The 19,294-nt window shown below is 46.9% G+C and overlaps 1 protein-coding gene across 1 annotated transcript; it reads right to left on the reverse strand.

Moving 5' to 3' along the window:
• Window positions 1–1,278: 1,278 nt before the first annotated feature.
• On the reverse strand, window positions 1,279–14,755 carry LOC117059437 (zinc finger protein 501-like). Its single transcript, XM_033171179.1, has 4 exons — window positions 13,943–14,755; window positions 6,953–7,079; window positions 4,929–4,982; window positions 1,279–4,313 (listed from the first exon to the last, which is right to left on the reverse strand). Exons 2-4 carry the CDS (start codon window positions 6,993–6,995, stop codon window positions 2,980–2,982), a joined length of 1,431 nt encoding a protein of 476 aa, XP_033027070.1. The 5' UTR covers window positions 6,996–7,079; window positions 13,943–14,755; the 3' UTR covers window positions 1,279–2,979.
• Window positions 14,756–19,294: the final 4,539 nt, after the last annotated feature.

A 19,294-nucleotide genomic window follows, 5' to 3' on the forward strand; every position in this document is an offset into this window, starting at 1 on the left:
CTACAGTTCTACATGCTGGTATGTTTGTTTTCTTGCATAAACTTTTTTTAAAAAATAAAGAGGGTCCTCCCCTGAGTTGTAGCTCAAACAAACAAAAACTAACTACCCAAGTGTCTAAATTAGCAGTGTAAAATCCAGCATTCTGAGTAGCTCGTCTTTTTCCCGTCTTATTATTTCTTGTTCAGGCAGGGAGGGGGAACCTGGGACCCTTTCGTGGACACCGGACTACACCCCTGACCATTGACCACGCTGCCTACGGGAGTCCAGTCCTGGTGCAATCATATAAACCAGAGGTGTGCCAGATTCCCAGAGCAATGAGACGTCTCTTTTACCTTGCACAGCTCTTTGAAATTCTCCCTACTTAGCAGGATAAAAGCTCTGGGTAATTTGGAACAATCCGTAGGGATGCAGAACATTGCTGTGTTTTTTTTTTTAAAAAAAGGGGGAGAAATGGCAGCTTTTTCTCTTTTTTTGCAACCCTTCCCCATCAGCAGTGCATTCATAACAAAGACTCACCTTTACCCAGCATAAAGCTTAGATGGCGCTCTCAGCCAATCGGAGCTTCAGATACCTAAATAAACAGGGAATGCTGGGAAGCACCTGTTCTTTCGCAGATCTTATTGAACTTGTTCTATTTTGGAGCCATTGTTGGGGTTTCCCGCCCCCCAGTTCCCCTACTAGTCACCCTCTGTAAACCAAGGGTGGGGAGCCTAAGGACCAAGCGCAGGCTCTCCCCCATCATTATCCCAGGCAATACCCTTTACCAGCTCAGCTTCCCACCTCCTCAAGTGTTATTGCCTGGCTGGAACGTTTCCTTGGACTCTGATAATGCTCCTCGCTTCCCTGGATCGAAGATAGAGAGGGGAGTGCCAGTGCAGAAACCAGCCGACCGTACAAAGGTAGAATTCACATTTATATTGCTCTTCCCACCTTTAACTCTGGCCCAGCATGCAGTCCTCCAGCTGAAAAAGTTCCCTACCCGCTGCTCAGAGTCCTATTAGTGATTTTTATAAGACGACCACCTTCTTGTGCCAACTGTTAAGTTTGGATTCTGAGGCAGGGGGGGGGGGGAAACCTGATGCTGCTCCCCTCCTCCTCCTCCCCAAGACAGAAAATTGCACACAAGAAGCCGTTTGTAGAAACCATTTATTTTTAAGTTATTTCCAAAAATGAGTTCGTTCTTGCTTCTGTAGGAGGTTCAGAGTCTCAAATGTGGACCCAAAAGAGGAAAAGAAGAGATGCAGCTAAAGTTTTTTTTGTGTGGGGGGGTGGGTGGGAGGGAGGGGTGCGCTGCGGCAGGAATACACTTTCCCCTTTCCTTCACCAGGGGTCAACAAAGAGAGAATCTGAAGCCTAGAATGGGACATGGGTCTTCTCCTAGATTCCAACCGTTGTGGGGTTATTTGTGAGGCAGAGCCAAGTTCAAGCTCAAAATGTCCCTCCCCGCTCACAAAAGGCAGCAGGGCAGGGCACACCCCAATTCCTCCCTGTTCATCTCCAAAGATCTGCTTTCTTAGGCTGCAATCCTAAATGCACTTACTGAGGAGTAAAAGCCCTATTTAACAGAGAGAGAAATACACTGCTCAACCTTCTCAGGAAAGCCTGTAACCGGAAGATCAAGATACCTCTGTCTTCCTCTCCAGCATTTAATCCAGGGTGGTTGTACTGATTTTCTGCTGAAACCTCTTGAAAACAGCCACTTATATACAGTAAGTGGCTGTAAAATAGCCCCCGTCCCCTAAGAAGGAAAACCTGCCCCCTTGATTTCCAAGAAGGGAAGGGAAGGAGGAAATAGAAGTGCCTATCAAAAAGTGCTCTGGAGGGGAAAGTTACACAGCCAGCCCTGCTGTTAGGCAGTGTGACAAAACTGCCTCAGGCGGCGGATAAAGAGGGGTGGGGAGCTGGCAGCGCTGTGCGCCACACGCCCAAGCTAATCTGCTGCCCTCAGGTATGCAGGATGCTGTCCTGTTGCCAGCGCTGGAGCAAGATGCAACCTCCAGCCTAACTGGCATGGGAGAAGGTGACCTTTTCCATTGCCGTGGGCAGCAAAGTGTCTTGGGCCAGCCCTGGAAAAGTACCGCTGATGACAAGGAAGGATCACTCCTGCTTCAGGCTCTTTTAAAAATCAGTTTTATTAGTTGGAATCTTTCCATAAGGGTGGGGAAGGAAGGAAGGAAAGGGAAACTGTTATTGGGAATTTGACAGATTTCATCCAGAACCAGGCTCTGTGTGGAAAGGTGTTGGGAGGAATCAGGGAAAGTGCTGTTTCCCCCAGTATTGCAGTGCTGCAACCAGAGAAACAGAGCTTGCCCAAATTCTCTCCCTTTTGCACATGAAACGCTCGGAAAGCAAAAGGCGCCTTGTGCCACGCAGACACCCAGCCGTCCTTTGGCTCCACAGCATGCGAAGTCACCCTTCACGGTCCTCTCATGGTGTGGACCCACTGAATCAACTCGCTGTGTGTGGCAAAGCAGTCAAACAGGAGGACAGAACTAGTTGGGAGAGGCGGGGAGGAAGGCTTCTGTCACATGATTCAGGAAATGGGACAGTAGTGTTCTAGCTGCTGCAGGTAGCTAGGGAGACCCCCCCCCCCCCGCAACCTCCCCACAGGTTTTAAGTGCTCCCTGTAAATGCTACATGGGGGCAAAATCTAGAGTTAGAGCAGCGGGGCCGAACCTGACTGCACAAGTATCCCAAACAGTTGCCCCATATTTTGGGCGACAGGAAAGTAGCACACGATCAGAGATGGGTGTGTGGGCATCCCTGTCCCAGAATCCTTTGCAACGTGATCCAACAAGGCTGGCTGTCCACAAGAGCCTCTGAGGCACTTGTGTCTCTGACCAGGTGGGGCAGCCACACCGAGCAGCAACCTTTCTCCGTTCTGCTCTGCATGGAAAGGATTCGGGTGGCCAGATCCTGTGAGCATCGTCCCACTCATCCATCCAAAGGTTCCTCCCCTACCCCTCTAGCATCCAAATTTCAGATTGTTACATGGATGGGGCTTTGGAGGTCGTCATCCAGGTTCTCCATGTCAGGCATGTCAGGCATGTTTGGCATGTCCGCTCCCCCGTTGGACTCTCTCAAGTGGATCCTCTGGTGGTAGATCATGCTGTGCCTTCGCCGGAACCTCACCCCACACTCCCCACACTGGTACGGTCTCTCCCCGGTGTGGATTCTCAAGTGCCGCGTCAAGTGAGACTGCCGGCCAAACCTTTTCCCACACTCGACGCACGGGTAGGGCCTCTCCCCGGTGTGCGTGATCCGGTGGCGGGTCAGGTGAGACTGCCGGGTGAACGTTTTCCCGCACTCGGCGCAGGGGTAGACCTTGCTCCCCAGGTGGGTCTTCTGGTGCCTGGTGAGCCCGTACAGGTCGTGGAATATTTTCCCGCACTCCATGCACTGGTAGGACTCCTTCTCCGTGTGGGTTCGCTGGTGGGCGGCCAGCTCCGACGGCCAGATGAACCCTTTGCCGCACTCGGTGCAGAAATAGCGCTTCTCCCCCGTGTGGATTCTCTGGTGCGTGGCAAGTTCGGACGGCCACCGGAACGCTTTGCCGCACTCCCCGCAGACGTGGCGCTTCTCGGCCACGTGGCCTCCCAGGTAGGCGCTGAGAGGGGGCAGCTGGCCGTTGCCGTTCCTGCAGTCGGCAGCGAGCAGGGAGTTGTCGCCGGTGTGGATTCTCTGGTGTGCCGCCAGCTCCGATGGCCACTGGAACCCTTTCCCGCACTCGGCGCAGAGGTAGTGTTTGTTTTTGTTGTGGGTTTTCTGGTGCGTGGCCAGCTCCGAAGGCCACCGGAACCCTTTCCCGCACTCGGGGCAGAGGTGGGGCTTCTTGACGGTGTGCGGCTTGGTGCAGTCGGCAGCTGGAGGGGTCTTCTCGCCTGTGAAAAGGCTCTGGTGCATCGTGAATTCTGGCGGCCACTGGAACAGCGCCTCGGAATCCACGGCGTAGTGCGGCTGTTCGCCTGCATGGATCCTCTGGTGGATGGCGAGCTCCGTCGACCACCGGAACCTCTTGCCGCACTCCGTGCAAAGATGGCACTCCTCGCCCATGTGCGTCTTCTGGTGCCTGGTGAGGTGCGAGGAACGGCCAAACTGCTTCCCGCACTCGGCACAGTGGTAGGACTTTGGCCTGGTGTGAACTTTCTGGTGCAAGGCCAGCTCGGATTGGCACCGGAACCGCTTCCCGCACTCGATGCAGGGGTGGCGTTTCTCTCTAACTCGGATCCGCTTTGGGTTCAGGTGTTGCACCATCCCGTTGAGCCTTTCTCCAAATTCGAACTGGGGGTCTGCTCTGCTGGGAGTCCTGGCACCTGGTTTGGGTGGTTGGGGTGGGGGGGGGGAAGGCAAGAGAGAATTCACAAATTTCATAGGTATGAATTCTAGAGCTGTCACTCAATTAAAGCAATGATAGTCGATGAATGCATGTGTTTTAGATGGAGGTTTAAGGCCTGCAGTCCTATTCACTATTATCTGGCAGCAAGTCCCACTGAATACAGTCGTACCTTGGTTCCCAAACAAAATCCGTTCCAGAAGTCTTCCAAAAATGTTCGAAAACCAAGGCGCAGCTTCCAATTGGCTGCAGGAGCTTCCTGCACTCAATCAGATGCCGCAGTAGCAGCATTGGATGTTCGGGTTCCAAAGAACATTTGCAAACCGGAACATTTACTTCCAGGTTGCGGTGCTCGGGAGCCAAAACGTACACGTACCAAGGCGCTCAAGAACCAAGGTATGACTGTACCGCAGGATTTACTTTGCAGTAAACATGAATAAGATTGCCCTGTAGCTGGATTAAGTCAGCATATGAAAGAGAGGGAGAAGGAGGAGAGATAAAGAATGCTAATTGCTTTGACACGATTTGTGACATGACGTTTTCCCTTCCCTCTCCGACATCAGAAAATGCATCTTCTAAGATCTGCAAGACCCACCTGAGCCTCCTTCATCTGCTGAAGAATCCCACGTTGCTTCGGTGTCAGAAGAACCTGTGCAGGGAGAGAAAAGAGTCAGGTCCGACTGTGACATGCATCCACACAGTGTAACAGGATGTTTTGGACAGAGTACTGATATGCCTTCATCTGGATACGTTTAACTCCACCCCACAAGTGCCCCAGAACTACAAAAGAAATTCATTGAAACGGGTCTACAGTACAGACTGACAACTGGAGAGCATCTCTCGAATGCACCTGAAGCAAGAGACCTTGAGAACTGTGTTTGTCTGTATGGTCGTGAAAAGTAGAAAGTGTACTGCACATGTGTAAGGTCCTTGGATGGTTGCTCATGAGAAACCAGGCAAAACTCCAGCCGTTTCTTTAGTAGTTTTATTGTGCATACTATGTACAGTGCAGAGCTCAAAAGTTCATGTCTGTATCAACCGTCTGCAGAATCCGGGAGTGGCCCCTTCCGGTTCTGTCCCCAACGTAAGAGTTTCGGTATACGAAATCTCCGCCTCCCCTCTTTTCGTCTCACTCCTCTGCGTACATGGGGCGACGGAAATAGCGTGTCTTCCTCCTCACCCGCTGAGCGAGAGGAGTGCAGGGTCTCTCCAACATCCCCAGACCCTCGGCTCTCCAGCTCCTGAGCTGCCTGCCCCCCCCCCACTGGAGACCTCGCTGCTCCCTCCGCTGGACGAGAAGGTGCTACTGGTCAGGTGGGGCTGAGGCTCTCTGTAGCACCCCAAGAGCCCTTCCGCCACCCTGCGCTGAGCCGGGGACAGTTCCCTGACCACGTGTTACTACTGTGTCATTTTTACAGAAACAAGAAGACCCAGACTTATTTGTCCCCAGGCTGTTTCCTTCCCAGAAAGGTCTTCAAGTGTTACACAATACAACCTTTCTGGTTATAGATACGCACTTAAGCAGCCTCATAGAAGTGAACCAGTTGCAAAATGTGCAAAAGCTAGAGAGATTCATATGCAGCTTTCCAAGAATTGCTGTGGGGTACTGAGATGGTTGGACAGTGGTTGGACAGTGTTCTTGAAGCTACTAACATGAATCTGGCCAAACTGCAAGAGGCAGTGAAGGATAGGCGTGCCTGGCGTGCTCTGGTCCATGGGGTCACAAAGAGTCGGACACGACTCAATGACTGAACAACAACAACAACAACAACAACAACTGCTTTCAATGTTGACGTTTGTTTAAACACCTAGCACTGAAAAGTGTACAGTTAGCATGCTTTCTCGTATCTTTTGTGTTTCTTTTCTACCAGTTGTATAGAATTATATATTTGGGTTTTTTTTTTGGAATTTGAAGGTCTGTGGGCTACTAAAAAAACTCTACTGGGGTTCAGTTAAGGCCCGAAGACCTAGATCAAGTAGGAAGGTCTAATGCTAAACCTTCTCGAACCAGAAACTCACTTCAAACTACGGTTTTCAGTTCTGGCAGGCAGCAGCCCAATGGTTTGCACAAACCGGTTAGGATGATTTGGGTGACACAGCAAAGTGGTTTGTACGAAACTAGAGAGTGAAATTAAACTCACAAAGGAGGGAGGGAGGAGACTTATGTCTGATCATCCAAGCCATAGTTTGGAGGATAATCTCAACCATCTGGGTGTGATGCTAGCCATCACCCTAACCTTGAAAGTAGGGTGAGAATAAATGTATAGCTCAAAGATGGGGTGTTTGTGGCTTTCAAGAAGTTGTGAACTCCCATTAGCCCCAGCCAGCAGGGTCAGCAGTTGGGTATAATGAATTGTCAGGTATGATGGGAGCTGCAGTTCAACAACAGCCTTGGCATACATAATAGGTAAAGGCATTTGTGTACCAAAGAGAAGGAGGTCAAGGAGCTAAGCCAGGCTTCCTCAACCTCGGCCCTCCAGATGTTTCTGGCCTACAACTCCCATGATCCCTAGCTAGCAGGACCAGTGGTCCAGGATGATGGGAATTGTAGTCTCAAAACATCCAGAGGGCTGCAGTTGAGGAAGCCTGAGCTAAGCACAGGGAAGAGAGGATTCTTACCCAGCAAACAAATATCCACATCGCCCCTCTGCTCGGCCTCCATGCATGCATCTCCCTGCTCGGCATCTGACAAGGCTTGGTCATCATCGGGGAAATTCACAACCACCTCCTCAAATAGGTCTGAATCCTGAAATAAGCAAAGAGACACATTTGACAAAAAGATCGATCAAAGACTGTTTTAATGTTAAGCTAGCTAAGCAAACGAACAAACAAAAAAGTAGGGCTTTTAGCATGGCTTCCTCTGTTCTGTGGAATAGCATTCCTGTCCAGGTAAGACAGGTGCCCACTGGCGGCACTTTCCAGAAACAGCTGAAGATATCTTTGTTCCGACAGGCTTTCCCAGCTGGCTAAGTGGGTCTTTGCCACAAGTGTCTAATATGTATGTTTTTTTTAATTCACCATTTTAAATTATCTGTAGTGCATATCACATTGACATGGCTGTTTAGAAAGTGATTAATAAATCAGTACAGTCGTACCTTAGAATTCAAATAGAATCCGTTCCAGAAGTCCGTTTGACTTCCAAAATGTTCAAAAACCAAAGAGCAGCTTCTGATTGGCTTCAGGAAGCTCCTGCAGACAATCGGAAGCTGTGGAAGACCCGCCGGACGTTTGGCTTCCAAAAATAGTTCACAAACCGAACAGTCATTTCCGGGTTTGCAGCGTTTGGGAGCCAAAACGTTCGAGAACTAAGCTGTTCGAAAACCAAGGTACGACTGTAATAGTGATTGTTTTGGAAGGGTGGGGAGAGGAAAGCAACAAAATCCAGCTGCCATCCCATGTACTACAATTTGGCTTTAATAATGTCTTTAGCTCTGCCTTGATTCATTAAGAGCTGCACAAAAAGCAGAACTCTATGGTACAGTTCTTACTAGACTGCACCATTTTACACTGCAAGCAGGGGGATACCCCAGATTATTTGTGCTTTTATCTTGTATTTTTGTGCTGTGAACTGCCCTGAGATCGATAGATGAAGGGTGGTATACAAATTTTAATGATGATGATGATGATGATGTACAGAGAAGAGCAGGAAATTTGGGAGCAGGCATTTGACTCAAATATGAATTCCCCTGACTTCCGGCGGCGACGCCATCGCGGAGCGGTCGTGGGTTGCCTCGGCTGCGAGGCGACCCAGTCCGTCCCGGGGGTTGGAGCCCCGCTACCGCAAAGCGGGGCTCCGGTGGGGTGCGGGAAGAGCGTCCCGCACCCCGGGCTCCCCGGCTGTGCCCACTATGGCTCTGAACCCTTCCCTCGCTCCCCCTGTAAAGGGGGAGTGGGGGTGAAGGGACAACGGAGCCGGGCTATAGGGGACATGCCCCAACCGGGACGCAGAGCGGCGGTCACCCCCGCGACGAGCGTTAAAGTTCTACCTGTTATGTTTGGAGCTAAAGAAACCCGGTGGTCGTGAGTATCTGATTGGACTAGTTTTTGTGCTTTTTTAACGACATTTGGAAAGGAAGCCTGCCTCCCTCCCTTCGGGGGAAAGAAAATAACCAGTTTAAGAGGCTGCTGTTACAGAGATGGTTACAAAGTATTTGAATTTTGATAAGTGAGACTCTTTTGATCTCCCTTTGGGGAGTAAGTCTGTGGAAAATATCCCCTTTTAAAGTTTTGGTCTTTGCGCCCTGGTTTCAGGGAAAATGGCTACGAAAAGTTAGAGCTGAAGTGGAAAATCACTGGCACAAAAGGGAGAACATAGAAATAGAAACTGAAATCTGATACCTATCCCCCTTCCCAACATGTTGGATTTTGTTTTTGAACTCGTTTTGAACTCTGGATTAACGGATGAACAAAGATTTGTTATCTTGAAGCTGGAACTGCTTGATCAGAAATTGAAGGTTTTGAGTGGGGACATGAAAAAAAAATTACTTCCCACAGAGGAGGCCTTCCAAGTTTTTTACACCATGGAAGAGAACCTTGGCAAAGAGCTGAAGGGGATGATTGAAGATTGGAGAGAGATGGTTTGGCGACTCCGGGAAAAAGGAACGTCCTTTGGGGGTGGCAGCCCCGGGACGGCAAGAACTGTTATATCCAGCCCCCGAGGTGAGAGCTCGGGAGTGAGGGGCAAAGAATTAAGATATCTACAAATACAAGAAGAAGGTAACATTGAATCGGAGAAGCTGAAAGAAGATGAACTGCGTACCCTGATGCTCGATGCAAGGTCTATTGGGAACTGTGTCTGGATCTGTGGACGTATAAGAAAAGAGGACAATTGGAGGATTGGTTCCGGTGATAGATGGAAATGGACAATGGACAGAGGGGGAATAGGGTGAAGTATTAAATGTAAAATTTAAATGGTTTGTTATGGTAATCTGAAATCGGAGGGTTAAGACTTTAAGTTTTATTTTATCTTTAACAAGAAAAGGGATATTTTGAATTTTATGTAATTAGCAGCAGTTTAAGGGATAGAAGAAGTTCGTTTAGATTTGATATAAGAATAATGTGTTAAGATTTAAAGATTTGTTATTAACTATTATGGATTAAGATAATTGTTTAGATTTGAATTTTCTTTAAATGAATTTAATTTTTAGTGAGATGATGTTATTAAAAGTAGATTCTGGATTTAAAACCGAAGGTGAAAAGGCAGGGGAAGTCAACCGTCAAGATTTGGAACTAGAAATTTTTATTTATGTATGTAAACAAGAAGAAGAATCCTGGCTATGTTTGTATTTGTTTTATATTTGTAGGTGTGGGTGTGGGTTTATGTTTTGTTATGAAAATGCCAATAAATTCTTTAAAAAAACAAAAACAAATATGAATTCCCCTACCAGCAGTCTAAGGATTAACCCAGCAAATTGTAACATGTGATTCTGCTGACAGCATAGCTTGGCTGCAATTCCACCCATATGAGCTCTTTTGGAAATGTAGATTTTATAAGTGCTCTTCTAGGATGTGCCAAGGCAGCTTCATTAGGATGGTTTTTAGAGACAATAGGACAGCCACCCCATGAACCAATATTCCTCAGCCTAGAGCTGAACATGATACATCGAACTGAACTGCCCTCAAAGTGGCTCACAGAATAAGATTAGCACAATAAATACACACACAGAGAACACAAAGAACAAGCCAGAATTGAGATCCTGGAATTTTTGCTAGGGCTAACAGATGCTATGTTATAGTCCATATTCTGCATTTCATTGCCATGCAGATTCCAGAACTCTGGAAGGGTGGAGGAAAAGGCTGGGAATTCTTTGCTTCATATCCTAAGAACTGGAAGGCAAAACTCTGCCTATTGTGTGCTCTCCATCTGCTTCTTGGTTTCCTGCAGGAAACCTGCACACACACAGAGAGAATTATGCCAGTTGTGCCCTTCTGTCAAATCACACAAATGACTGGTGCAAATCCATCATTTCTGATGCAAAGCCACAATTCCCGACTGCAACGGGGGTGGTGGGGGGAGGGCTCCCTTAGCAAACAGCTCTTTTCTCCCACCCCAATATGCCTCAGCCTGGAAGAGGAGACATCTTGCCCACAGTGTTGGCTTGTGGAGAATGGCAGATGGCCAGCTACTAGGAGGAAACTCTTTGTTTCTGGGCTGCAGGACTACAACTCCCAAAAGCCTTTGTGTGGATTTTGGTGAATCCGCTGCGAGCGGCAGGTGCAAAAGTCCTCTGGGGTTTGTAGGCAGCCGTAACAGTGTTTGTAGGAGACCAGGAGGACTGAAGAGGGAAAGCTGGGAATAAGAGATAAGAGGCGCAGCTATGAATTGAGAGCTAGGTTTGTAGAGGATGCCTTGAGGTCCTGAAAATAAGAGGAGTCTTAACGGCCAGATGTGAGACTTCAGAGATGATTCAATATATTTTGGTGCCTCACGCACAAACCTCAAGATGGAAAACTATAAAAATAAACAAAACTATTGACTATTTGTTCTCTTTAGTGTCACCCAGCAACACGGATTTTCCAGAAAATTTAAAATGGGGGGATATCTTCCTTTGTAAATTAGGGCAATTTGTGTTGGAGAATTCCCAGTTTGCATCAGAAAATTTCCTGATACCCTAGAGAGCAATCTAATTTAGCATGTTTATTTGACTTGTGTTTGGTAAACAAAGCTATTTTATTTATTTATTTATTTTAGAAAAAAAACCTTCTAAACAGCCACACTTGCAAATATTTATTTGCAACTGGCACCCATTGTTTACAAATCAACTTGCAAAATGGGGAGGGGGATTCTCTGTAAAAATTGCTTCCCCAAATACCTGATGGTAGCCCGCAAAGTCACCACTCCTTGAGGTAAACTGCCCTGCATGGATGAATGGAAGGGAAGCCCTGAGGGACACTAAGGAGGGAGGGCTGCATTTGATGTTAACAAGAGCAGGACAAACATAGCGCTGCCACTTACACCCTTTGACCTGGATTCCTTACTCCTGGAATCCCAGTTATTTGTGATTACTCTGCTGTTAAGGAAGAGACCCGCTAGGTGCCTCAGAAAGCAGCAGTCCCTCTCCCTACAAAAATCTCCATTCCTCTGCAATGCCTAATATAATGTGATGTCCACAGAGGGCCTGTTTTGTGACATCAACACCGTTTGAATTTGGCCTGTTTGGGTTCCACTCTGCTGGCTGCTACTTAGGGGCAAGTGGGAAAACGTGGAACGACGTGACGTCACGTCTGCCATTTTGTATTGCTAGGCAGTACCAGGAGAAGTAGGGAGACAAGACACGAGAGCTGTTGCTGTTGGAGGTAGCCATGACTCCTCTGTAATGACTAGTTCTGAGAAGGCTAAAGATTCGACAACTACACCAGCCAAGGCAGAAAATATGGGATATATTGTGTGTTATGTGAAATAATGAAAACAAAGCAAAAAATTTTTAAAGCACAGTAGTAATAATAACAGCAACGAAAAGCTTAGTGGAAGAGCTCCCTGGCATCTTGATTGGAGGGGGGGGGGAACCTCATAGCAAGTGATGCAGAAGATCTCTGTCACCTGAGACCCCAGAGAGCCTCTGCTAAGTCAGAGGTGACAATACCGGGCTACATTGACAAATATTCTGGCCACGGTGCATAACACTTTCCTATATCCCAAACCATCTCCACATCTTCCAAAGGGCAGAAATTAAAGCACCAAGCTACTGCTCTGTTTCAATTACCAAGCGTTTCGGCTCATTTTGAAAACTCGGCTCCAGGTTTTGATGCAGCTAATACGGAAGAAGCCACTGCCTTGGTAATTTTACCGTGCAATCCTATACAACAGGATTGGGGCAACTTTGGCAGGGGGGGGGCGTCATGAGGGCATCAAGCGGCTGATAGGCGTGTGGTCTCACCCACCTGTCAAAGCTGACCGATGGGGTGAAGGGAGGGGTCTGCTTCACCTGTGCATTCCCTGCAGAGAATATGCTGGAGAAACAGCAGGATCGAACCATGCCCCCTGCCTATCAGCTGACGTCACCCAGGTGGGAGGAAATGGCCTCATCGGCTGGTGGGCTGGAGGTTCCCCACACCCGCTAAACGTGTCTGCTGCTCAACCTCTCTGAATTCGAATAGGGCTCCCTAAATTTATTTATAAGCGTTTCTAAACTGCTTAATATTTAAAGATCTCTAGGCAGTACGCAAATACAAAACATAAAAAACACAGTATCCAGAAAAGAAACATACAACATAAAAAGCTGTAAAACTGTAGTATTATAAGAACAGGAATTTGGTCATAGGAAGATCCAATCCTATGGGTCAGAGAAAGCCTGAGCAAAAAAGGCACATCTTCTTTACAAGACATCTGAAGCAGATGACAGGTGATGCCTCACAAATGGCAGAGGGAAGGATATCCCACAGTGCAAGGGCAATGGTGGAAAAAGCTCGTTTTCAGGTCACCGCCCTGTGATCTTTCGTAAGGTGAATATAGAATAACAGACTTAAGAATCTGAAGACCTGGATCCTGGGCATTTTCAGGTCATGGGCCTCATCCTGTATGAACCTATCCAAAGTATTATGTTCAGCTGACAAAATGCTGTGGATGGGTCCAAATTATCCAGAAACTAAACTGGTTTACCCACAAGGCAGAGGTTTTTCAGTGACTGCTCCAAAACGCCCTTCCACAAGCTAAATATTTTAGTCCCTCCTCCCTCCTGGCATTCCAGAAGTAAATAAAAGCTTTGGGGACTTTGCTGTGCTTTGGGGACTTAGTGCAAAATACATACTCCCATTGATTGGTTGTTTTATTATAGGAGCTTTCAGCCCAAACACTGAGGTCCAGCTCCGAGGGCCTTCTGGTGGTCCCCTCACTGTGAGAAGTGAAGTTACAGGGAACCAGGCAGACGGCCTTCTTGGTGGTGGCATCTGCTCTGCGGAATGCCATCCTGTCAGATGTCGAGGACATAAATACTATACAACTTTTAGAAGACATCTGAAGGCAGTCCTTTATAAGAAATGTTTCATGCAATCTTTATAAGAAATGTTATGTTTTTATATTTGTTGGAAGCAACACAGATTAGCTGGGGCAACCTGTTCAGATAGGCAGGGTACAAATAATAAAATTGTTGTTGTTGTTGTTGTTGTTGTTGTTGTTGTTGTTGTTGTTGTTGTGTTATGTAGTTTTATACTATTTATATCTTTTTAAAAAATGTTTGTGAGGCTCATTGTACACGATTTTGAGAGCCTTAGCTGGAAAACAAATATGTCATCTTTAAACAGAGATTTTATATCATCTTATGCAAACTGCTGAGGTTCTTCTTATCAAGTTGTGTGTGTGTGTGTGTGTGTATATATATATATATATATATATATATATATATATATATATATATTGTATAAACAAAATAACCATTGGCCACAGCAATAACAATATTGTAAAGGGAGCCCATGCCCCAAGGACAAAATGTGCCCGTCACACCTGTCCCCCATCTGTTGCTAGCACCCCACCGCCATTTCCTTCCCATCTCCGCCATAGTTATGGGCCTATCTCAGCAGGTCAAGCCCTCACAAAGAAACAAGTCCCATCCGTGAGCCACAAGATGGTCCTTGGGGTGAGAAAGGGGGTGGGGGGGACGAAAACCATCTCACCTCCTCTTCTGCTCTCTCCGCCTCTTGCTGCCTCGACAGGAACTCTTCCGCCAGGGCCACGGCCCGGGCACAAGTGTCCGGGCTGCATTCCCACACGCGGCTCCGAATCCCCGGAGGGAGGACCGCCAGGAACTGCTCCAGGATCAGGACGTCCAGAATCTGCTCCTTGGTGCGGTTCTTTGGCTTCAGCCAGTGGTTGCATAGCTCCCAGAGCTGGCCACAAGCCTTCCGCGGCCCCTCCGTCTCTTGGTAGCAGAACTGCCGGAATCGCCGGCGGGCCGTCTCTAGGGTGAAGCCGCCCACTCCCGAGGTGGACGTCCGTGGCTTCCCGATGCTCCCTCGGTCCGCATTGCCTGGTGTACTGGGCTGTGTTTCTTGTTGGCTCTCCTCTGTGTATGGAGCTGTCCATGGGGGGGATGCAGGGTTCTCCGCTGGCTCTAACGCCGTAGTAGAGAAGGCCCCTGACTCAACGTTTATGGGTGCTGCCGCAGTCACTGGGGAAGCATCTTGCGTTGGTGGTGGCGGCTGCACAGTTGCAGGAGGTGGAGCTCGTGGGGCCTGAGACACCTCCTCCCACTGGACTTCCCAGCGCTGAGGTTGTGGGGTTTCTTCTAGGGCCTCCGGCTCAGCGGCAGGTGGCACCTCCAAGCCCAGAAGTTCCTCCACAGTCCCAGTGCACACCACAAGTAAGGAGTCATCTCCTTCCTCTGCTCCCACAGCCTCTCGTACAGGCCCAGTTGGATTCTCCTCATCCTCATCTTCCTCTTCCTCCTCCCCTCCTTCTTCTTCTTCCTCCTCCTCCTCCTCCTCCTCTTCTTCCTCTTCCTCCTCCTCTTCTCCCTCTACTTCTTCCTCTTCCTCCTCCTGCTCTTCCTCTCCTTCCGCTTCCACGACAACTTCCGCCTCTGCTTCCGGCTCCTCCTCCTCTTCTTCTTCCTCCTCCTCAATTGTGATTTCCGGATAGACCCCCTGCTCAAGCAGCACTTTAAAATGGAGATCCAGCTCTCCCGATCCCTGCTCGGGCTCCATTTTGTCTTCCAAAAGGTAGACCGACTTCTCCCAGTTGTAGACGGAGGTCTGGCCACCGAGGCCCCAAGTCTCACACGCAAACATGGCGGGAAACTAGGAAGTGTTTACAGGGGCGTTGTCTCCCTGAAAGGGGGTGGGGGAAGGAAAAAAAAAAGGAAAGCTATCACCCAGTTTTAAGAAACCTGAGCGGTTAAATCAACTGAAAGTCATTTTCCTGAATTGGATATATGAATAAGAGGAAGAGTTTTGAAGAAAAACAAAATACTTTTGTTTTTAGGTGATGCGATGCACGTGCCAGAGAAGGGCCATCTTAGGTAAAACATTCCCTCCTGTGTGTGAGGGAAGAGGGAAAACCTCTTCCAAGAAGGTACCAGCTGCCCAGTTTTTGTATTTATAATTATATAGTTTTGCATATAATAATAATCTACCACTTCATTAATGGGGGATACTTCAAAATATTTTTTATAACTGATTAACGAAACTGATTCATCAATGAAACGGTGCAGTCCATTAAAAAGGGGGGGCAGAGGAAGGGGGGAAGTTGAGGGGGGAAAACAGCCAGTGCTGAGGAAAATCTTCCTTACACAGTCACCCCTAACTCCACCGCAAAAAGCCCAGGGAGAAATTGTTAGGATGGCCATCAGTATAATCTCCCAGTTTGATTCTAGAAGAGAGAAAAAGAACACACAGCCACTGTCTCTCATGGCTTCACTCATAGCTCTCTCACTCTGAGCCATTCTGCACATTTAGAATCTTCACCTAGCCCACATACGGCACCTCTTCAAGAGGCAGGTAGGAAATCATACTACGGAGTGATTCCCCAGGGCCAAAAACGCCATGTCCCTGGATAATGGAATGTTAGACTGAAGAGTTATTACAGCCTAGCCTTCTGTGCACAGGGAATTTCTTATTACGGTGCGCATTCAAACATGCAACACCTCCACCCCCAGCATTCCACAATGGGACAGCCTTCGCAGGGTCTGTTTTTCTGAACATGTAGATCAGGTTCTGTGCCTTCTGGCCAGATGGATAAGAGAACGGCAAGTACGTCTACTGCAACACAAGACAATGTATTTTCCCAGCTTGGAAATACGGTGCAGCACTCTGGAGGCTATAGCAAGGCCAGGAAGTGCCATTCATTTGCCATTTAGCTACTTGCCCAACGAAAGCAGCAGACTTCATGGCTCTGCTGCTGTTGCTTCTCTCTCTCTCTCTCTCTCTCTCTCTCTCTCTCTCTCCTTTTCAGAGGCTCAAGTTCCCATTTGTTTGTACAGTGCGATACACAGTGCTGATAGGGTGGTACAAAGAATAATAATAATTTACCAAGGCCATTTATTAAGCCAATGTAGCACAGTGGCTGGAATGTCTGCACTCCATTAAACATTAAAATTTTAGAGTACAGTACTGGGTTTGACCTCAGGTGATTTCCCCGATTTTCAAAATTATGCAAAATTTATTTGCAGTTCTGTTTTAAGTCCTCGGTCACATATGATCACACAGACACCCCGTTTGGTGTGACTTAGCATTACGTCCAAACCTAGGACTCATGGTTTGTCTTGCTCCAAAAAGCTGTAGCCAAAGGTTTGTTATTGGCTTACTGGCCCATGGTTAGTCTGGAGCAGGCTTCCTCAAACTCGGCCCTCCAGATGTTTTGAGAGTACAATTTCCATCATCCCTGAACACTGGTCCTGCAAGCTAGGGATCATGGGAGTTGTAGGCCAAAAACATCTGGAGGGCCGAGTTTGAAAAAGCCTGGTCTGGAGGAACTGGGGTTTATTGTAACACTAAGCCAAACCATGGCTTAGCTCTGTATAGCGCAGCAGGAGGAGGACCACTGGAAGAGAGACGTGGCCACTTTTTCCCCTCCCCAAGTACCTGCACACTCATTCATTCATGTTTAGCCACGGTTTGGCTTAGTGTTACAAGCAAATGAGGCCACGGATGAATTCCCCCCCCCCTTCTACTCCCCTTAGGATGGTGACACCTGTTGGCATTTGGTAACTACCTCAAATACAGATGCCTCCATCACCCTTCAGTATCAAGAATATTCACAAATATCCCCTCCTATTAACTATGACGCACCTCTGCATGTGGTCTGTCTCACAGCTCCATAAACAAAGCAACTGTAAGCAGCAATGGTAAGTTGTATAGAAATGTAGGAACTTTATACTAGCAATTGATACATTGTGCTTACAGATGACTATGTACCAAATTCTAACTTCCAAAAAAGCAACAAAAATGGAAACTTTCCACATTTACAATTAGCTAAAGGACAAGTACTAGGAAATGTTCCCACCCTCTCACCATACTTTTTTCATTTTAACAAATGCAATCTTTCTTTCCCCTATCCCCACCAGGGTTGAAAAAGTGTTGTTCATCCTCAGGTGTATAAGCTAGGCGCCAAATGGCTCCTTAAACAGTCATCAAAACAGAATGTCTACTTGCCATTTTGGGGCAAGATGGATCCAAAGTCTTATTTTTCAAAAGACTGCCTGACTGTTATTGATTATCAGTTAAACACCTGGCCAGTTCAGATGAAAACCTTGAGTTAGGTTAAGAACTCTAAGAACTTAAAGAAGAAAAGTCATTTTATCCAGGGACAGTCCACATATATATTGCCTAATTCTTTTTCTCAGTGGTGACAGGGACAATTCATAACGTAAGAATATTATTCACAGCCATGAGCAGGGCAGTGGGGTGGGTTAAGTGAGGGCAAGATACAACAATTAACTATAACACTGTTCGCTGCTCTTGCACAGGCTGCACAGAAAAAGCATTTTGGTTCCTGAAATTCATTCTGATTGTGTTGCAAGTGGCCAGTAGCAAAATGTGCCTGACACCTGGCTAATTTCAAACTTGAAACTAAAGTATGGCAATCAGCTCTACAGTATTGGATAAGAGTGAAAACGTCCCCAAATGGTCTTCTCCCCTTAATCAATACTGATAGTTTTCAATCCACTTGGGAACAGACTATTCAAAAGAAATTAGCCTTGTATGGACTGCCGGTGGCGACTACTCTATCTATGGGAAGCGATAGGGCGAAAAAGATTATTAGGGAAAGAATCGCTGATATCGCCCGCCAAAACACCTTAACTCGTCTTCCCTCAACGTACAGACAACTGTATGAGCACCGCCCAAACCACCCAGCTATCTACCTAAAGACGTTAGAAAACCCGAGACACCGATGGGCCTTTACTAGGGCTCGTTTTAATGCATTACCCTCGGCGTTACTAACTGGTAGATATCTTCGGATCCCAATAGAACAGAGGCTATGTCCTTGTGATCTCAAGGAAATCGAATCTATTAGCCACGTTCTCCTACACTGCACTCTGTATCGAGATTTGAGGAAGGAGTTAATCGAACCCCTGCTAAAAAATCTACCAGGCCGTTCAATTGAAATGCTGACTAGATACTTAATTGAGGACACCAACCCAGAGCGAACTATGACTGTAGCTAAATTTTGCTATCATGCGGCAAGACTGAGACGCGTCATGACATCAACCAACAACAGCGATAAAGCCGTCCACCAAGCCATAGCAGATAATACTTAAATGCAATTATCTCCCATTAAATTTTAGCTTAATTTTAATCTAACATGGGATCTGAAATAGTATTGTTAAAAAACGATATTTAAGAAATATTTATATTATGTACTATCGTTTTATTTTCTCTTTTGCTGGTCCATGACCGTAATAAAGTTTATTATTATTATTATTATTATTATTATTATTATTATTATTATTCAAACACTGTTCATCAACATGTTTTCATCAAACCTCACACGGCCAACTTCAAGTGATTATTAATTTGATAAAACAGGGGTTTTTTTACTCCAAAATTGAGTGGTGGCATATGCGCCCTTTCAATTAAAGTAACTCTATATTCATCAATATTAACACTGGAGGTTCCCTTCCCTCAATATTTCTTTAAAAAGATTCACCTAGATCACACATGTCCAACTGGTTGATCGCAATCTACAGGGCAACCGTGTGTTGTCTGTGGTCGATCATGGTTGATCACGTGATCCTGAGCGATCTCCCCCCTCCCCCCAAAAAACTCAACAACTCTGGTCAATCCAATAGGTAGATCACTCCCAGTTTATTTATAGCGGGAGTAGATCGCAGTCTCTTGGAAGTTGGACATGCCTGACGTAGATGTTTCCAAATCTGCCTGCCCCCCCCCTAAAAATTTCAAAACATGAACAGAAGCAAGATCAGCACTAATAATCTTTCGGAAAACAAAGCAGATGTTACAAAAGGAGCACCTTTTATATGCACATTTGGACATACAAATTTATACATAAAGGGAGATAATTCTTAAAAA

The sequence above is a fragment of the Lacerta agilis genome, chromosome 14 (assembly GCF_009819535.1).
Source record: "Lacerta agilis isolate rLacAgi1 chromosome 14, rLacAgi1.pri, whole genome shotgun sequence".
NCBI lineage: Eukaryota > Metazoa > Chordata > Lepidosauria > Squamata > Lacertidae > Lacerta > Lacerta agilis.

Bases quoted from the DNA above. Each gene is read 5' to 3' on its own strand.
- LOC117059437 (XM_033171179.1), bottom strand. From the start codon at position 6,995: ATGGAGGCCGAGCAGAGGGGCGATGTGGATATTTGTTTGCTGG. The intron at 4,983-6,952 runs GTAAGAATCCTC...CTCCCTGCACAG, and splicing joins TGTGGATATTTGTTTGCTGG to GTTCTTCTGACACCGAAGCA. The intron at 4,314-4,928 runs GTGGGTCTTGCA...CACCCAAACCAG, and splicing joins AGCAGATGAAGGAGGCTCAG to GTGCCAGGACTCCCAGCAGA.